This window comes from Rhamphochromis sp. 'chilingali' (assembly GCF_963969265.1).
Source record: "Rhamphochromis sp. 'chilingali' genome assembly, chromosome: 4".
In the NCBI taxonomy this organism is placed as follows: Eukaryota; Metazoa; Chordata; class Actinopteri; order Cichliformes; family Cichlidae; genus Rhamphochromis; species Rhamphochromis sp. 'chilingali'.
This window is the reverse complement of record NC_137948.1, coordinates 26,712,302-26,727,370: the sequence shown is the minus strand read 5'-3', so window position 1 is coordinate 26,727,370 and position 15,069 is coordinate 26,712,302. Positions and strand designations below refer to the sequence as shown.

Below are 15,069 nucleotides of genomic sequence, written 5' to 3'. Positions count from 1 at the left end.
GAACAGTAAGCGTGTTTTTGTATCCTTTACTCCTTTTTATTTGATGAGCGTAATCGCGGCAGCTACGTTTATCTGACATTAATGATATTAACAAAGTGACAGTCATGTCTTTGCAGTTTAGCTTCTGTTGACACTTTTGAAACTTTTGAAGCTCATTATGAAGGGAAGTCTTTGATCAAGGACTAATGATTATCTGATAGGCAGTCAGCATTTGCACCTTACGTTCGTGTGCAGTTAGAGAACTTGTTTCCACTGCGCCTGCACTGGTGGCAGCTAGCTAATTGTTATTTGTGCTAAAATTGTAGGGTAAAGGTAAACTACTTAAGACAGTTTTATATTTGTAAACTGGTCTACATTAGTGGAAATGTACATTTCAGATTTGGATTCATCCCTCCATAACACCTGCTGCCACTGATTTCTCAGTCCACTTATAACTCTTTTCCACAATCCAAGTCCCACTTAAGTGTGGGTGGGGCTGTCACAGCAAAGTGGCCTGAAAGTCTTTTGTATGCGACACAAACAAAACACAACAATGGAGGACATTGAGGCGATGGTATACTTGCTGCTCAAAAAAATCTGTATCTTGTCATTACTGCGGTGTTGGTTTGTGTGTAGCCATTTCCATCAGTTTCAAAAATGGCAAATTTGATTTTTGTAAAGTAGTCGATCTCATGACATGCACTCTGTTTATGTCGCAAACCTTAAAAACAAGTCCAGTTGAGTCAAGTCGAGTAGGTGCTAGTGGAAAAGAGGTATTTTTGTATAATTTGGCATACCTCAACCTTTTCTTCCTGTTTCCCTTCCTTCTTGACAACCACCCTTCCACTGACACCATCTCTGATGAGGCCTCAGTGAGCAGTAGATGGGTTAAATGAAGGTTCGACCCCATCTCTCAGGTCCGATGTGAGTTTTTCACTGGATTTTTTTCCCCCTTATTACTTAAGGACAGGACATTGAAGTACTGTTGCCTTTCAGTTAACTATTTGTAGATAATTGGCATCTTGTTACAATGTTTGAATAGCTGAGTACGCAAAAGTCACCACAATCATTCCTTCCTGGGCATCAGGCGGCATTGATGGTATAAATGGAACGATACCATCTATATGTTGTTTCAGAGCTCTCAGTTTACTAAATTAGGATCTAGAAAGATGAGCTGTGGAGCAGACAATAATGGTAAGAGCTTTTAATAAGGCGCAGCAACATAAAGCATTCGTCAGAGTAAGACGAGGTTGCGGTTGCAAAACATTTAAAATGCATGTGCCAGTATAATGGCCTGCTCTCACAGAATGGACAGGTTCTCAGCAGGGCTTGCATCTAGCCTTCTATACCATCTGAACAGCTGTAAACGATATACACAGATGTTTAGGAAACTCCAAAAAACAAACCATTTACTTGATTCGTTTTCCAGAATATTGATAAAATGATTGAATGGAATGATTTGCATTCTCGTTTCATCAATGCAGTTTCAACACCTCACATTACCTGCTCTGGATTCATAGTGCCAAATATCTAGCAGCACATGCTTTGGCCCAGACGCACATTGAAAAAAGCAACATATTTACGGACATATTTACGTGCGACCGTGGCTCAGGGGGTTGGGAAGTGTATCTGTAACCAGAAGGTCGCTGGTTCGATCCCCGGGCTCTCTGTCCTGGTCGTTGTGTCCTTGGGAAAGACCTACCGCCTACTGGTGTTGGCCAGAGGGGCCGGTGGCGCTTCTGTCAGTCTGCCCCAGGGCAGCTGTGGCTACAACCGTAGCTTGCCTCCACCAGTGAGTGAATGAATAGTGGCATTGTAAAGCGCTTTGGGTGCCTTCAAAAGCGCTATATAAATCCAATCCATTACTGATTTCAGATCATCGAAATCGGCGTGTCTAGTCTGCACGATAACACACGAATGCAACACACTAACTAGAGTTTTTCTCATTCTTCTTTTTTTCCCAGCGCTTTTCTTTGTCAACCTTTTCAAGACAGGAAGGGAAAAAAAGTCTTAAAATGCAATAACCTTGAGAGTGTTTGATAGTATAGGCATGGTGATTAGAAAATGCCTGCCTTTTGCCCACTCAGTTGAGAAGCGATTTGACAGTTTCATGTGGAATAGATGTTTCACATATTCTAAGCTGGTTCTTTGAACAGTGACAGATAGCAGACCCTGGCCTGTTCTCACTGGGTACTTCAGTTAGTATACAAGCCTGAGCTGTTTATTGTTATAATGATCAGTTTTAACATTTAGTGGGGTATTTTCAGTTTTCAATTACAGATGGTGTTCTGAAGTGTGTGCGTGTGTGTGCATTTTTGGGGCATTATTAACTCATATGAAGTTAAACTAAATTGGTTTACATTTAGCAGAAAATAATTTATATTTCTAGTAGAAATATGGGCCAATATACTGGCAGATATTCACCTGGTTGACTGCTTCAGCCTATTGATGAATGCTGATGGTGACTGATGTTTGTCTGTTGTCACATCAGTTTTGTGTTGTACAGATGCAGTGCTTGATATTTGTGCAGCGGGCTACAAAGACCTCTGAAACTGTGTGTGTGTGTGTGTGTGTGTGTGTGTGTGGTGTGTGTGTGTGTGTGCGTGCTTTCATTTATCCATTTCTTAAACTGTTTCCTTTACAAGATTAAAGGTTGTCTCATGAGTTTGATGATTTTTAATTTGTGCTTAATCAAAGATTGTATAATAAAGGGCTAAAAGTGTTGATATATCCCTAGTTTAGAGCAAAGTTTGTTAAGCCAAACTTTCACACTTCTTTTAAGTACATTCATTTATGATACTTATGTTCAGCTGTCATAAGCAACTGCTTATATAAACTTTGCACATTGTCAGTAGAATCAAGTCAAGACCTATGTGTTTGTATGGGTTTTTTTTTTCCAAACGATATATAGGATTGGAGAGTATTTGCATTGAAATAACTTGATGTTGAGCTACATAAAGCTTTTCTCGAATAAAGCTGGCCATTGTTTGCGTAAGTCGTCTCTCGTCGATCCCAGAAGTTCTCCTGCAGCACAGAGTGAGACACATTGCCTGTGAAACAACAAAGGAACAACTTCACATGTTATAACGACATGCGTGGCAGCATTGGCAAAGTTCATTGATTTGTGGAAATAACACACTTGAAAAGAAATCAGTCTTTTCAAAACCACCCTGTCTCTGCTGGCAAAACCAGTCACTTTGACCTCATAGAAAGCACAAATTGTCTCCTCACTTTTGTGCTATAACACGTAACATCAGATCCAAACTAACCTGTTAAAATACAAAGGTCACGCATGAACACAAGTGAACCAATCAGCAGTGTGTTTCAAGCTAAAATGACTGTTTTTCTTGTCGGGATCCTATGTTTTGTGTATGTCTGCCTGCCTGCCTGGGGGGCCGTGCCAACTGCCATCAAAAGGTAATGTGCACTGTGACGATTAAGCAGGAATCTCATACTGCATTAAAAACAGTCACTGAAATGTTTGCTCTTTTAAACATCATAATTAAATATATAAGAAGGATTTGCTTCTGAGAAAACGACTGCTTTTAAATATGAATGTTGGACATTTGCGTTCTCACATGCACCTTTTGTTGGTTATTATTTAGAGTTCAGGGCTACAGCTTTATGCAGGACCCTGTACAGTTCACGTTAAACTCGGACACCATCTGACCGCCTCTAACCCCAAAAGGAGTGAAGTATTTGCCCCGGGTGTTGCTCCTTTTTATGTTTTTGCACCATTTTAGTGTCACATTGACTTTTTTTTTGCATTTTAAGTTGACTTTTAAAGTGACTATAATGAAGATTTCTTTCCTTTAGGGATGAACTTGTAATGTTTCAGCTTAAAGCTGCAGCATGTAATACATACGTCTCCCTCCAGCAGTTTAGGCACATAGCTTCGAGTACACATCTGAGGTTATGAGCAAGAACTTTTTTTTTTTTTCTTTTCTACGTGAGATGCTAAAAATGGAAGGGAAAAATAAACCAGGATGTAAAGTGCACTTCATCTGCATTGAGGAATTTCAGAGGTCTCGGGCTCTCAGTCGTCTCATTCTCTTCCAAGAACACTTCTCCTTCCTGTTTCACCTCTGGCATGCCGCCCAAAGTACCCACAAACCACGGAGGCCAAGGCCGAAAATACACAGATGGTAATTTGCTCTACATTTCAATACGACTCAACCACCATTATATATAGCACTGCTGTCTGAACCCTGATCCCTACTAAGAGTATCACCTCACCTCAGATCCCAGCTGAAAGATGGGCTCTTTATGTCTTTGTCACAGACACAAACACTTGGGTGGAATAGTGCAGGTAGCTGGAGAGGCGTCGATTCTGGATTTTTATCATTTTTGAACTGAATATCTGAATGTCTAATGTTAATCTTCATTAATACATGGGATGACATGTCATGTAAAGACATCGTGTTACTATAGGGTGAATATCTTGTTCCTAAAAAAAAAAAAAAATTCTAACCCGTGACCCCTGAGGGAATGTTTTGGTTTGGGTCCCTCAGTTCGCTTGGAGGAGAGGATGGCTGTAATAAAAAGTTGATTTGTAGCTGTGCTTGTATCCTATGATAAAATGTTTGTGTCCAGATGAGAGTGGTTTCTTCCAGGATGATGATGCCTTCATCTGTGCAGAGCATCAGGGCTCACTGATGAAACTATGATCTCATCTTAGTTGAACATGGACACGGTGGTGTCCTCCATCACATTCTCCTCCACATTGTTGAATCACCACGAGAAAATGAGTTGATCAGTCTTTACAGTAGGTTTCTAGAAACTAGTCACGTTATGATGGTCTTTCTATTTGTTTAAAACTAGTTATTTAAAATGTAAAAACTAGACTAGTTAAATGGCAAGAGGTCCATAACATGATTTAAAAAAAAAAATAGGCATCTAAATGGGGCATGTGCAAACTAATAATGTAATGTAATGTAATAAAAGAAAAGTGCACAGCTGACATGACTCTGTAGAGGAACATACAAATAAACACAATGCATGCAAAAGCAGTGCAGAGGCCACCTTCGTCTCTGGTCCCAAGCTCATTAAGGATGGATTGAGGGCGAAGTGGAAAACTATCCTGTGGTCAGTGCACAGTTTAAAAGCCAGCACTAGTGATATAGTAGCAATAGTATGGGGGTGCATCAGTGTATTTAGCACGGGTAACTAGCGCATCTATGAAGGCACCAGAAGGATACATGCTTGTTTTAACAATCGGGGAACCGGATTAGCGCGCTCACGGTTAGCGCGATGGTTTGGTCTTGGATGTTTCATTTGATCTTGGATGTAGTAAGCGACGTACGAAGCACAGGGCCCTGATCTATGACATGGTTCAGGGTTTGTTTGTTTTTTCTGTTGTGAGCCATAGTACTGTCAAAAGTACAAAAACATGTGTATACATAATCTAAGTAAGTTAGTCTCAGCAAAGTGCACAAATACAACTATGTTAAAACAAATTAATTGCTGATGAATTTTTTTTTTAATTAGTTCGATATAATCGTGATTAAAAATGGTGCACGGCAAGCAACATCTTTGGTTATTATACATTTGATCATCCATACATGAAATTAAAACCAGCGTGCGAGATTAACTAGTGACACTAGAAAGGACTAGGATAGGACAGCAGTGCTGTGATTAATTGTTCGAAAAATAGTTAGATGGATCATTACACTATCACTTTCTTTTCTAGCACAGGCTTGGGTTGGGTTTTTTTCTGTAGCTAAAATTTCCAGATGTTCCATAAATGCCTCAAATGTGAACCTAAGAAGATCTAATGCGAACTAAGGTCACGTTAAAAGTGAATTCTAGAAATAGGTGTGTTTTTATTTGTATTCTTCTTTTTTTTTTAGCACTACACAACAAATGCCTTCTTTTCTCACCTCCATTGCCTTTGCTTTGAATAATGCTGGCATTAAATTCAGTGATCATTTTTATTAAAATCATTTGGACATTATTTTATCAATTAAACAGATGTTTAAAATGATTTCCAAGTCAATGTTTTCTGTTTCAGTTGACATCATTTTTCACACTGTTGCCACTTTTTTTCCCCTTTTGTTTTGGAACCGAGCTGGAATTTTAAGAAGTCCCATTAAACAGCCCTGCCCCTGTTTGACACTACAGATTATTTTAAGATTGTTAAGCGGTGGTGTTGCTTAACATAAAGGACAGGCACAGTCTTACAAGTTCATTTAATGTAAATAGGAGGCATACTGTCCTGTATGACATTTCGCCTCAGTAATCACTGGTATTGCCTGTCGCCTTGTTGGTTGTCATGTTTCATCAACTTCCTAATGGAAACAACACGATGAATAAACTCGATGGAGTGATGGTCATGTTGCTCCTGCAAAGGAACATCAATATTCAACCGATTTACAGATGTGTCCTTACTCTAAACACATGACACCTTTCTTTTTCTTTAAACCTTTGGTTTTATATTCAAAAATGGGAAATGGCAAAAGAGCCAGGATCTGGATTTGTAAAAATTTAATTGATTTTTTTTTTTTTTTTTTTACATTTTTAATATAAGATTTGTCTGTTTAGAAAGGTACTGACTTACATGTGTTTTACACTTGTTGACGTTGAATCAAAAGTAAGTCTAATGTTTCTAATAAATGTCAATGAAGTATTGTGTTAACATTCGGTTAAATCATTACTCCTGCAGTCTTCTCTTGCTGTTATTCTTCTTCAAAGTGAAAACTTTTATAAAATTGGTTGGTGTTAGGGAAAAAGACACGCATGAAGTAAAGTATATGACAAAGTGGCTAACATCCTGGTTACACAACTGAGACTACTTTACTGATTACAGGTAATAATGAATAACGAAATAAGTAATTTCTACTTTTTTTTTTTTTTTTTTTTTTCTTAATTCAGGGGGGAGGGGGGGTGATTTTGACATAGATCAAGCAAGTGAGGGTTTGTGGAAAAAGGAAAGGGAGGTGATCCTGATCCACTGTGTTCCAATTAATGGAATTACCTTCCTCCTTGGGAGGACTGTTAGTCATTTGCAGAGACGTGAAGCAGTCAGTAGTGCATCTCTCTCACCATATTGTCCAGCGAGCACTAATAAGGTAGCCCTGACCGCCGGGCTTGCTCATTAGCATAGCCCGCGGCTGTGGCAACCCCCGCCAGGGTCCAGCCGGACACTTAATTACTGCCCCGGCTCCTTCTTCACCACATCCATACTCCCTGCCTTCCTTCCTATGGCCTCACCCTGTGCCCTACCTCCTTAACCCAAGCACACATACCACGATGAGCCTCCCAGTCTTAGAAGGAACGAGAGGCTAATCATTTTGGTGATGTAAATGTGATGGCTCTAGTCTCGGTATGTTGTGACAGTCTTTCATGTTATTTCACTTTATAGGGCTTTGCGGTCAGCAGTCTGTGCGATTTTTAGTGATTCCCTGACCTGCACTATCCTCCTCTCTCTAGCTCTTGTTCCTTCTCTCTCTCATTCTTATATTAGCTCATGGGCACGACTCTCCTTTTGACATCAGCGCAGTATTGATGCACCCCCTTCCAACCTTAATCGGCTAATGGCCTCCTCTTCTTGCCTGCCCAGTCAGATCAGCCCCTCCCTTTTTGCCATCTCTCTATCTGTCCCTTCCTTCCTTCACTGTCCCGTCTCCTCTCCCCCCCTACCCCGTTCAGGCCTGGGGTCGGGGAGGCCAATATTCATGCCTGGCTAAGCAACAGAGTAGCTTTGTGTGTGTAAGAGAGAGAGGAAAAAGGAGAGGGAACATGTTAGTCAGCAGCCTCGCAGAAGTCATGTGGTCGGTGACCTCTTGACCTACCTTTTACTCTAGTGTCCTGCTCTTCTCTCCTTTCTCTAATTCACACGCCTTCCTTTTATATATTTACTTTTTTTTAACTAGTGATCTTTCTGTGCGACAAGGTTAGCTGAAATATAGCTGGCACACGGTCTGTACGTCTACATCTGAGCACGAAAGCACACACATGCGTGCACAACCCTCTGACCTGGAAAAGCCTCAGCCAAAATAATCCTGCCAAGTTCACAACTGGAGATTGTTGACAGCTCTGTGTGGTGAAACAATGAACAACTCCACTACCTGGAAGGTCCAACTGTTTTTAGCTGTAGTTACGGGCTGTGAGCCTCCTGGTTTCTTCCTTTGACAGGTTAGCACAACAAATTTCTAAACGCTGTACATGAAAATATTTTTATCTGCTCTGTGTGCATCTCTGGTCAAGCTCAACACTGTTTATTCTGGGAAGTCTTGAAGCCTTTGGCCCTCCCTTTAATGGAGTCTCAGGCTGGACTTGGACCCCTTTATAGGTCTGTCTTTGTCTGTCTATAATAAGGTGGCGCTATACATCTCAGTGGCCCAGAGAGAAAACTCCCTCCCGTTTTTGCCAGTGAATCATCCGTGTGTGAGTGATAACAGATCCAGACTGCTGAGCACCCCGCAGCTGTTTGTCTCAACATGCAAGTCATCCCCGCCATTACACCGCTAAATGGTTCCCTTTCAGTGGCAGACACTTGCCGCCTCGGCCAGTATCTCCATGCCTCCATCATCAAACCAGCCACCGTTGAGGAGCCGAAGCAGTTAAATGTGTATGTCAGGGGAAAAAGAAAAAAAGGAAAAGATAATCATGGGCAGGACTTTAGCAATTAAACATGTGTTTGTTCTTCAAAGAATGTCTCAATGTGTACGATGGGCATGTAGCACTAGCTGTAAGTACAGAACTGGCATGAAGGCCCCTTAGAGCTGGTCTGGAGACCATGACCTTGGAAAATGTCATTCTGTCCACAGGGGTGGCTCGCCTGTGACACACAAAGCCATGGTAGTGAAGTGCGCACTGTAGCACTCAGGCAGAAGCCCAGTGGCTTAGTGTTGTGTGCAGCTGCACCTAACCCCGAGGTTTAAGATTGAACTTAGGCAGCAAGAAAGTTCAGCCTCAAAGATGAGACCTCGGGTCAGTAATCTAGCGATTTCCCTCTAACCACATTACAGCCATTAGTGGCTCTTGCTGCTTTTCGCATGTCACATGGAAATGGGTCAAGCCCTGCCCTGCATGACTCACTGGCTCCTTCTCCCTCTGCCTCCCTTTATTCCTGTTAACCCTACTCCGGTGGTAAAATGGCTTCAAGCGGCATGGTAAATTGGGTTCACAATCGGTGCATTTTGGTGTTTTTCATTCACCTTAATAATAGTCTCAACAAAGTGTCACACGAGCTCGTCAGTGCCATAAAGTGCGTCCTGTAATATCTTGTCAAGGTGAAGGCTACTAGGCATGTGGCTATAGGATGTTTGGAAAGCACTAAGGCTGATATTATAAGGTGATCCGTTGCTCTGCTTTTTGACATCTTCCTCTGTGTTACTGTAAAATGTAAGAAAGGAAGTGGGGATGTGTTTGAGATGAGAAGATATCTGGAAGTGTGCAGGCCCTGTTTGATATCTGTTGCAGAAGGAGAGTAGCGGTCACAGCGGGTTGTGATTGTGGTCACCTTTGCGGACCACAGTGAGCCATGCTGGCCAGATGTCAGCCATCTCTAATGATCCCTACAGGTTGCTGGGCTGGGTTGCCTGGCAACGATTTTGCCTTTGCCTGTAAATAAAGAGCGGACCCACCGGGCCTCAGCGAGGGTCGTGAAGGTGAACACAGCTTTGGTGTGCTTGGAAATGTATGTTGGTGTGTAAGACATCTTAAATGATATTTTCATTTTTGAGTGCCTGCTCTTCTAATGAATCTCAGCCAGTTTTTTGTTAAATGTTTCGTGAGCTTCGTGTGTTCAGTAACCCAAAGAGGAGGTGTCAATTTTGACATTTTGTTTCACCCGGGCTTGGTGCATTTGACATATTCTTATGGAGGTTTGTTAATATGTATCAGGAATATTCACTTTTCTTTGTTCGCCCTTGTCTGGCAAGCTGTAATGTTTTGCTTATGAATATTGATACATGAAGTGTATATTAATGACCCTTGGTGACCTTAACCCTATCCTTATTGGCTCCCCGGTGGTATCCGCAGGCTCATGAATATTAATCTAGTTCTGTAACCTCCATTACCCTAATCTTTGCTGTCTAGCCTCCCAGAAGGACCCGTTGTCATGGTAACCCCTTTACTAGGCTCTTCCAGACCAAGGGTGGGAAAAATAAGGTTTAAAAAAAAAAAAAAAAGACAGAAAAATCTAAATTACTCAAACATCTTGGATGTGCCTTGTGACTGTATTAAAAAAAGAAAAAAAGAAAAAGAAGTTGAATTTGGGCTTTAAGTCTTTTTAGTTGTCTGCCTGCTTTTTCAGCTTTTAAAGGCTTTTTGACTCCCATTTAGGATTTTGCATTGTGTAGTTTGCTAATCTCTGCAGTGTAGAAGCCGGACTGTGAAAGCTTAACTGTCTTAAGCATCATAATTGTAAACCTAAGTTAGAGCTGTACGGCAATTGTTTAGCTGTGAAATAATCATCAGTCTTAACTGTTCGCTAAAGCAACCTTTGCCACAGTACTCACACACTTTCATTAATTCTTCCTTTGGTTTCCTCTCCTCTTCCAGATGTGGACAGCAATGAGGAAGGAGGGCCTGATGGCACTGCTGTGGAGGAGGAAGGCTGGTTTGGGAACGCCTCTGACACGCGCTCAGAGTCGTCGTCTTTTGGAGACACCCAGGATGAGGTCCTCCTGCCCAGGGGCTCCTCTCCCGACGAACGACCTGGAGTCAGCGCTGGGTCTGGGGATCATGACACCTGTGGAGGTGAGAGCTCACTGGGTTGCCCCACGCCTATCCATCGTGCCTCTTTGGAACTTCTTGGACTGGATGGAGGTGCATTCTCGGCCCAGGACACGCTCTCGTCTGTGGTATCGTCACTGTACGGCGAGGCAGCATCTCGAGCCCTGGGAAAGCCCCTCAGCAGCAACCTACGGCGCCTCCTAGAAGCTGGGTCGCTAAAACTCGACACCGGGGAGCTCCTGGGTCGGTCATCACGGGGAGGGGCTGGGGGCGACTCTCCTCCAATAGGTCTAGCCCCACCTTTGACACTCTCTCCATCTTCCCACCACGCCCAGCAGTTAAGTGCTCTTGCCCGAAAACTGGCCAGTAACAACAACAACAACAGTGGCTCAGCCTCACCGGCCTCCACAGCTCCTTCAGCCACCAACATCAAGCAAGAGCCCCTAGACCCCTTTAACTCTGTCACCCCAAGCAACGGCAGTGGCTTTGTATGGGCAGGTGTGGCAGATAAGTGGCCCCCAGCCAGCTGCTCCACGCCCTGCGGCTCCAGCCTGTCCCCGGACTCTGCAATCCAGAAGTTAAAAGCAGCAGCCAACGCTGTGCTTCAAGACAAGAACGCTGTGGCCTCCTCTTCAACGACATCTTCCTCCTCATCCACCTCTGCCTCATCTGCAGTGCCCACCCTGGGTGGGGGTGGTCGAGGAGACGATGTGGTGCGCTTCGATGCCTTTAACTCTCCGTTTAGCCCGCAGTCAGCTAGCTCCACCCTCGCTGCGCTCTCCAAGAAAGTCAGTGAACGGAGCCAAGCCTCGTCAACGGGCAGTGCTGCTACGGACCACCAAGCAGCGAGTTCCTTCCTCTCACTTGTGTCTATGACCTCCTCCGCTGCCTTGCTCAAAGAGGTGGCAGCCAGGGCAGCAGGAAACCTGCTGGCAGAGAAGAAAGACGGTTCCCCCTTGGCAACTACTGGGGTCCTCCAAGAGGACGTGAAGCCCCTGTTGGACAAGAACCAGAAAGCACCCACGCCCTCTACACCCAATCAGAGCCTAGAGTTGCTGTTGCCCTCTCCTCCTAAGGGCAGAGGGAAGCCCAGCAACCAAGCAGGTAATCTAAAAGCACAATAAAGGACTATAATAAGCATGGGAATCACTATAAGCATAATGAGATTAGTGAATTAATTAAAATAATGGTTGCACCAGTACGGTACAGTACAGTAGGTGCATAACTCCATATTTCTCTACTTAAAATATGTAGTTTTTTCTTCTTTAGCAAGAGAGACTTGCAAAATTATTAAAGTACACTCAAGTGTTAGATTGTGTTAAACACACAATCTGTCTGCTTAAAGTTAAACAAGACTGCTATGGTTGAATGTGCAAGCTTGTCTTACTGCAGCAGAAAATAATTCACGTCTTTTAACTGTCAGTTCAGTTTCTATATTTCCCCAGCCATCGTGTGGCCAAACATACAACACTATGAAATTCAAAGTCACACCGTTAGCAGTGCTAAATTATTACTTCGTTCTAAGGATGACTCCAAAAACCTTTTCGTGTAGCAGCGGCAGGTTCGCATGTCACCAAAAAAAAAAAAAAGAAATGCCGGCGGAGAAACAGAATTGTGAACTTCGGTGACATGTTTTCTCTAGTTTTGTAATGGTTTTGTTCTCACCTCACTGGCGCTGAAGCAGTGTGTAGTGTAGCCTCAGCTTAACTGTCAGCCGAGCAGAGAGCATAGCCGAGAGAAAACAGCTCTGGCTGGCCTTCTAGTCTGGGAAATGGTCTGTGGGCTCGACGGGGGGTTCCCGACTGAGACCTCACTGCCTTCCCAGACCAGCTCGTTTGTGCTCGGATGTGCGTGCTGCCAAAAGGGGGCCGTCAGTGTGTGCTCGGCACAGTGGGGAGCCCTGGAGTCCATATCCATCTCAGCAGCCTCCTCCTGGCTTCATACCCCACTAACCAGAGCCCTCTGCACTGATCAGCACAGCAGACTTAAGGCCAAACACATCATACTTTCCACTGACTGGATACAGATGCGTGCACTCTTTTTTTTTTTTCTTTTTTTTTTTTTCTCCCTCACTCTTTCTTCTCTCCTCTCGTACACGCTGTCTCTCAGTTACTTACAAATGGGCACGCAGTATAATCTGTAAGAGCGTGCTCAGATGTAGACGTGCAACCCAAACAAGGGTGCACACACAGATCTCACTCTTGGACAGGCGGAGAGATGACTTCAAAGTGCAAGCTCCAGCTAAGTAGTCTTAAGGGAGAACAGAACGTTTTCAGGGAGATGGATGGGCACTTTTGAGGGATTGTGTCGCAACCCCGCCAAAACTAAAATGGCTGGATCAAATTGACTTCAGACAGATGAGGCAGTCGATGTAATATTCTGTGATCTGCATGCTAAAAAGGGGTCTGCTCTAACCCGGCATGCCGTCAAGGTCGAGCAGCACTGTTTAAAAAAAAAAAAAAAAAATGCAGGTAGTTGTTTGGTCGCCAGACTGAAAAATGTGACCTTGATTATTGACTGTCATGTCTTGTTTTATTGCAGACCCTCGCTAGTTCTGCTATAAAACTGTATCACGCTGGCATGCTGTGCTTTCGTGTTTTAGGAAGAATCGACTCCCGTTTTTCTAACACGTGATTAGGCTTACACATGTTAAGCACTAAACACACACACGCTGCCTCCTGGTTTTATTTCTGCTTTGTTCGCCTCAACTTAGACTAAGCACAAGTCATTTCTGCATTGTGATCTCTGCTGTGCTTGGAGAGGTTGGGCCGCAGATGGTGGTTTATTGTTGCAAATAGGCAGTCTCGAGGTTTTACACCTCAGGTCAATGAATGGCTGAGCACAGTAATTTCACCAAACACTGATTACCAGATGTTTTTCAAGGAACGGCACTGGAATACTTATGAAGCCATCCTGACAGGCCCTTGTAGAATTTGTAATGCAATCATGCCTCTTTCTAATAAGACCAATTAAACAGTAATGGATGCCGGATATGAAGCCAACAACAATAATCGAGATACTAAAACATGCTAGAGTTTTTTGCTTTCATTGTTCCATCGCTTCCAGCTGGTGTTTCTCTCGTGATAGTTTTCATCATTAGGTGCGCAGACGTTGTCTCTCGCAGATCTGATCAGTGTCTGAGTAACTCCCTTATTAAAGAGGGGATTTGCATTTCTTTACAGTGGGATTGTCAAACATGGATCCTGCGGCTGAGAACAAGCCCACCGAACTGTCCATCCCTGATCCGCTAGGTGGCTTTGCAACGTATGAAGATCGTCGTTAACAAATCCAATTTGTTTTCAGCCAAATGCACTTAGTGCAGTCTTAGTGCAGTGGTGCCGGCATTATTACATATGGATCTTTTGAGATCAAATAGGATCAATACTTTTGGCAACCGCTGCAAGAGCTTGGTTCGCATTGCCGGCAATAAGTCGGACTCGTTCCCGGTGGGTGATGGGCTCCGCCAGGGCTGCCCTTTGTCTCCGGTTCTGTTCATAATTTTTATGGACAGGATTTCTAGGCGCAGCCAAGTGGCGGAGGGCTTTCGCTTTGGTGGCCTCAGAATCTCATCTCTGATTTTTGCGGATGATGTGGTTCTGTTGGCTTCATCGGGTGAGGGCCTCCAGCTCGCACTGGAACGGTTCGCAGCCGAGTGTGAAGCAGCGGGAATGAGGATCAGCACCTCCAAATCTGAGGCCATGGTTCTCAGCTGGAAAAGGGTGGAGTGCCCACTCCGGGTCGGGGATGAGTTCCTGCCCCAAGTGGAGGAGTTCAAGTATCTCGGGGTCTTGTTCGCGAGTGATGGGAGAAGGGAGCCGGAGATCGACAGACGGATTGGGGCTGCAGCTGCAGTAATGCAGACGCTGCACCGGTCCCTCGTGGTGAAGAGGGAGCTGAGTGTAAAAGCGAAGCTCTCAATTTACCGGTCGATCTACGTCCCTACCCTCACCTATGGCCACGAGCTGTGGGTAGTGACCGAAAGAACGAGATCGCGGATACAAGCGGCAGAAATGAGCTTCCTCCGAAGGGTGGCTGGCCTCTCCCTTAGAGATAAGGTGAGAAGTTCGGCCATCTGGGAGGGGCTCAGAGTAGAGCAGCTGCTGCTCCACATTGAAAGGAGCCAGCTGAGGTGGTTCGGGCATCTGACAAGGATGCCCCCTGGGCGCCTCCTGGGTGAGGTGTTCCAGGCATGTCCCACCGGGAGGAGGCCCCGGGGCAGACCCAGGACACGCTGGAGAGATTATATCTCTCGGCTGGCCTGGGAACGCCTTGGTATTCCCCCGGATAAGCTGGAGGAGGTGGCTGGGGAGAGGGAGGTCTGGGCCTCTTTGCTTAGGCTGCTGCCCCCGCGACCCGGCCTCGGATAAAGCGGATGAAGATGGATGGATGGATGGATGGACTTTTGGCACG

At 44.3% G+C, this 15,069-nt stretch overlaps 1 protein-coding gene across 1 annotated transcript in view; it reads left to right on the top strand.

The window, feature by feature from the left end:
- Positions 1 to 15,069, top strand: part of znf827 (zinc finger protein 827) — a 75,302-nt gene that overhangs the window by 12,834 nt on the left and 47,399 nt on the right. Inside the window, exon 2 of the mRNA XM_080881648.1 lies at positions 10,486 to 11,763. Within this exon, the coding sequence (XP_080737774.1) occupies positions 10,486 to 11,763 (1,278 nt within the window). The remainder of the gene's footprint in view (positions 1 to 10,485; positions 11,764 to 15,069) is intronic.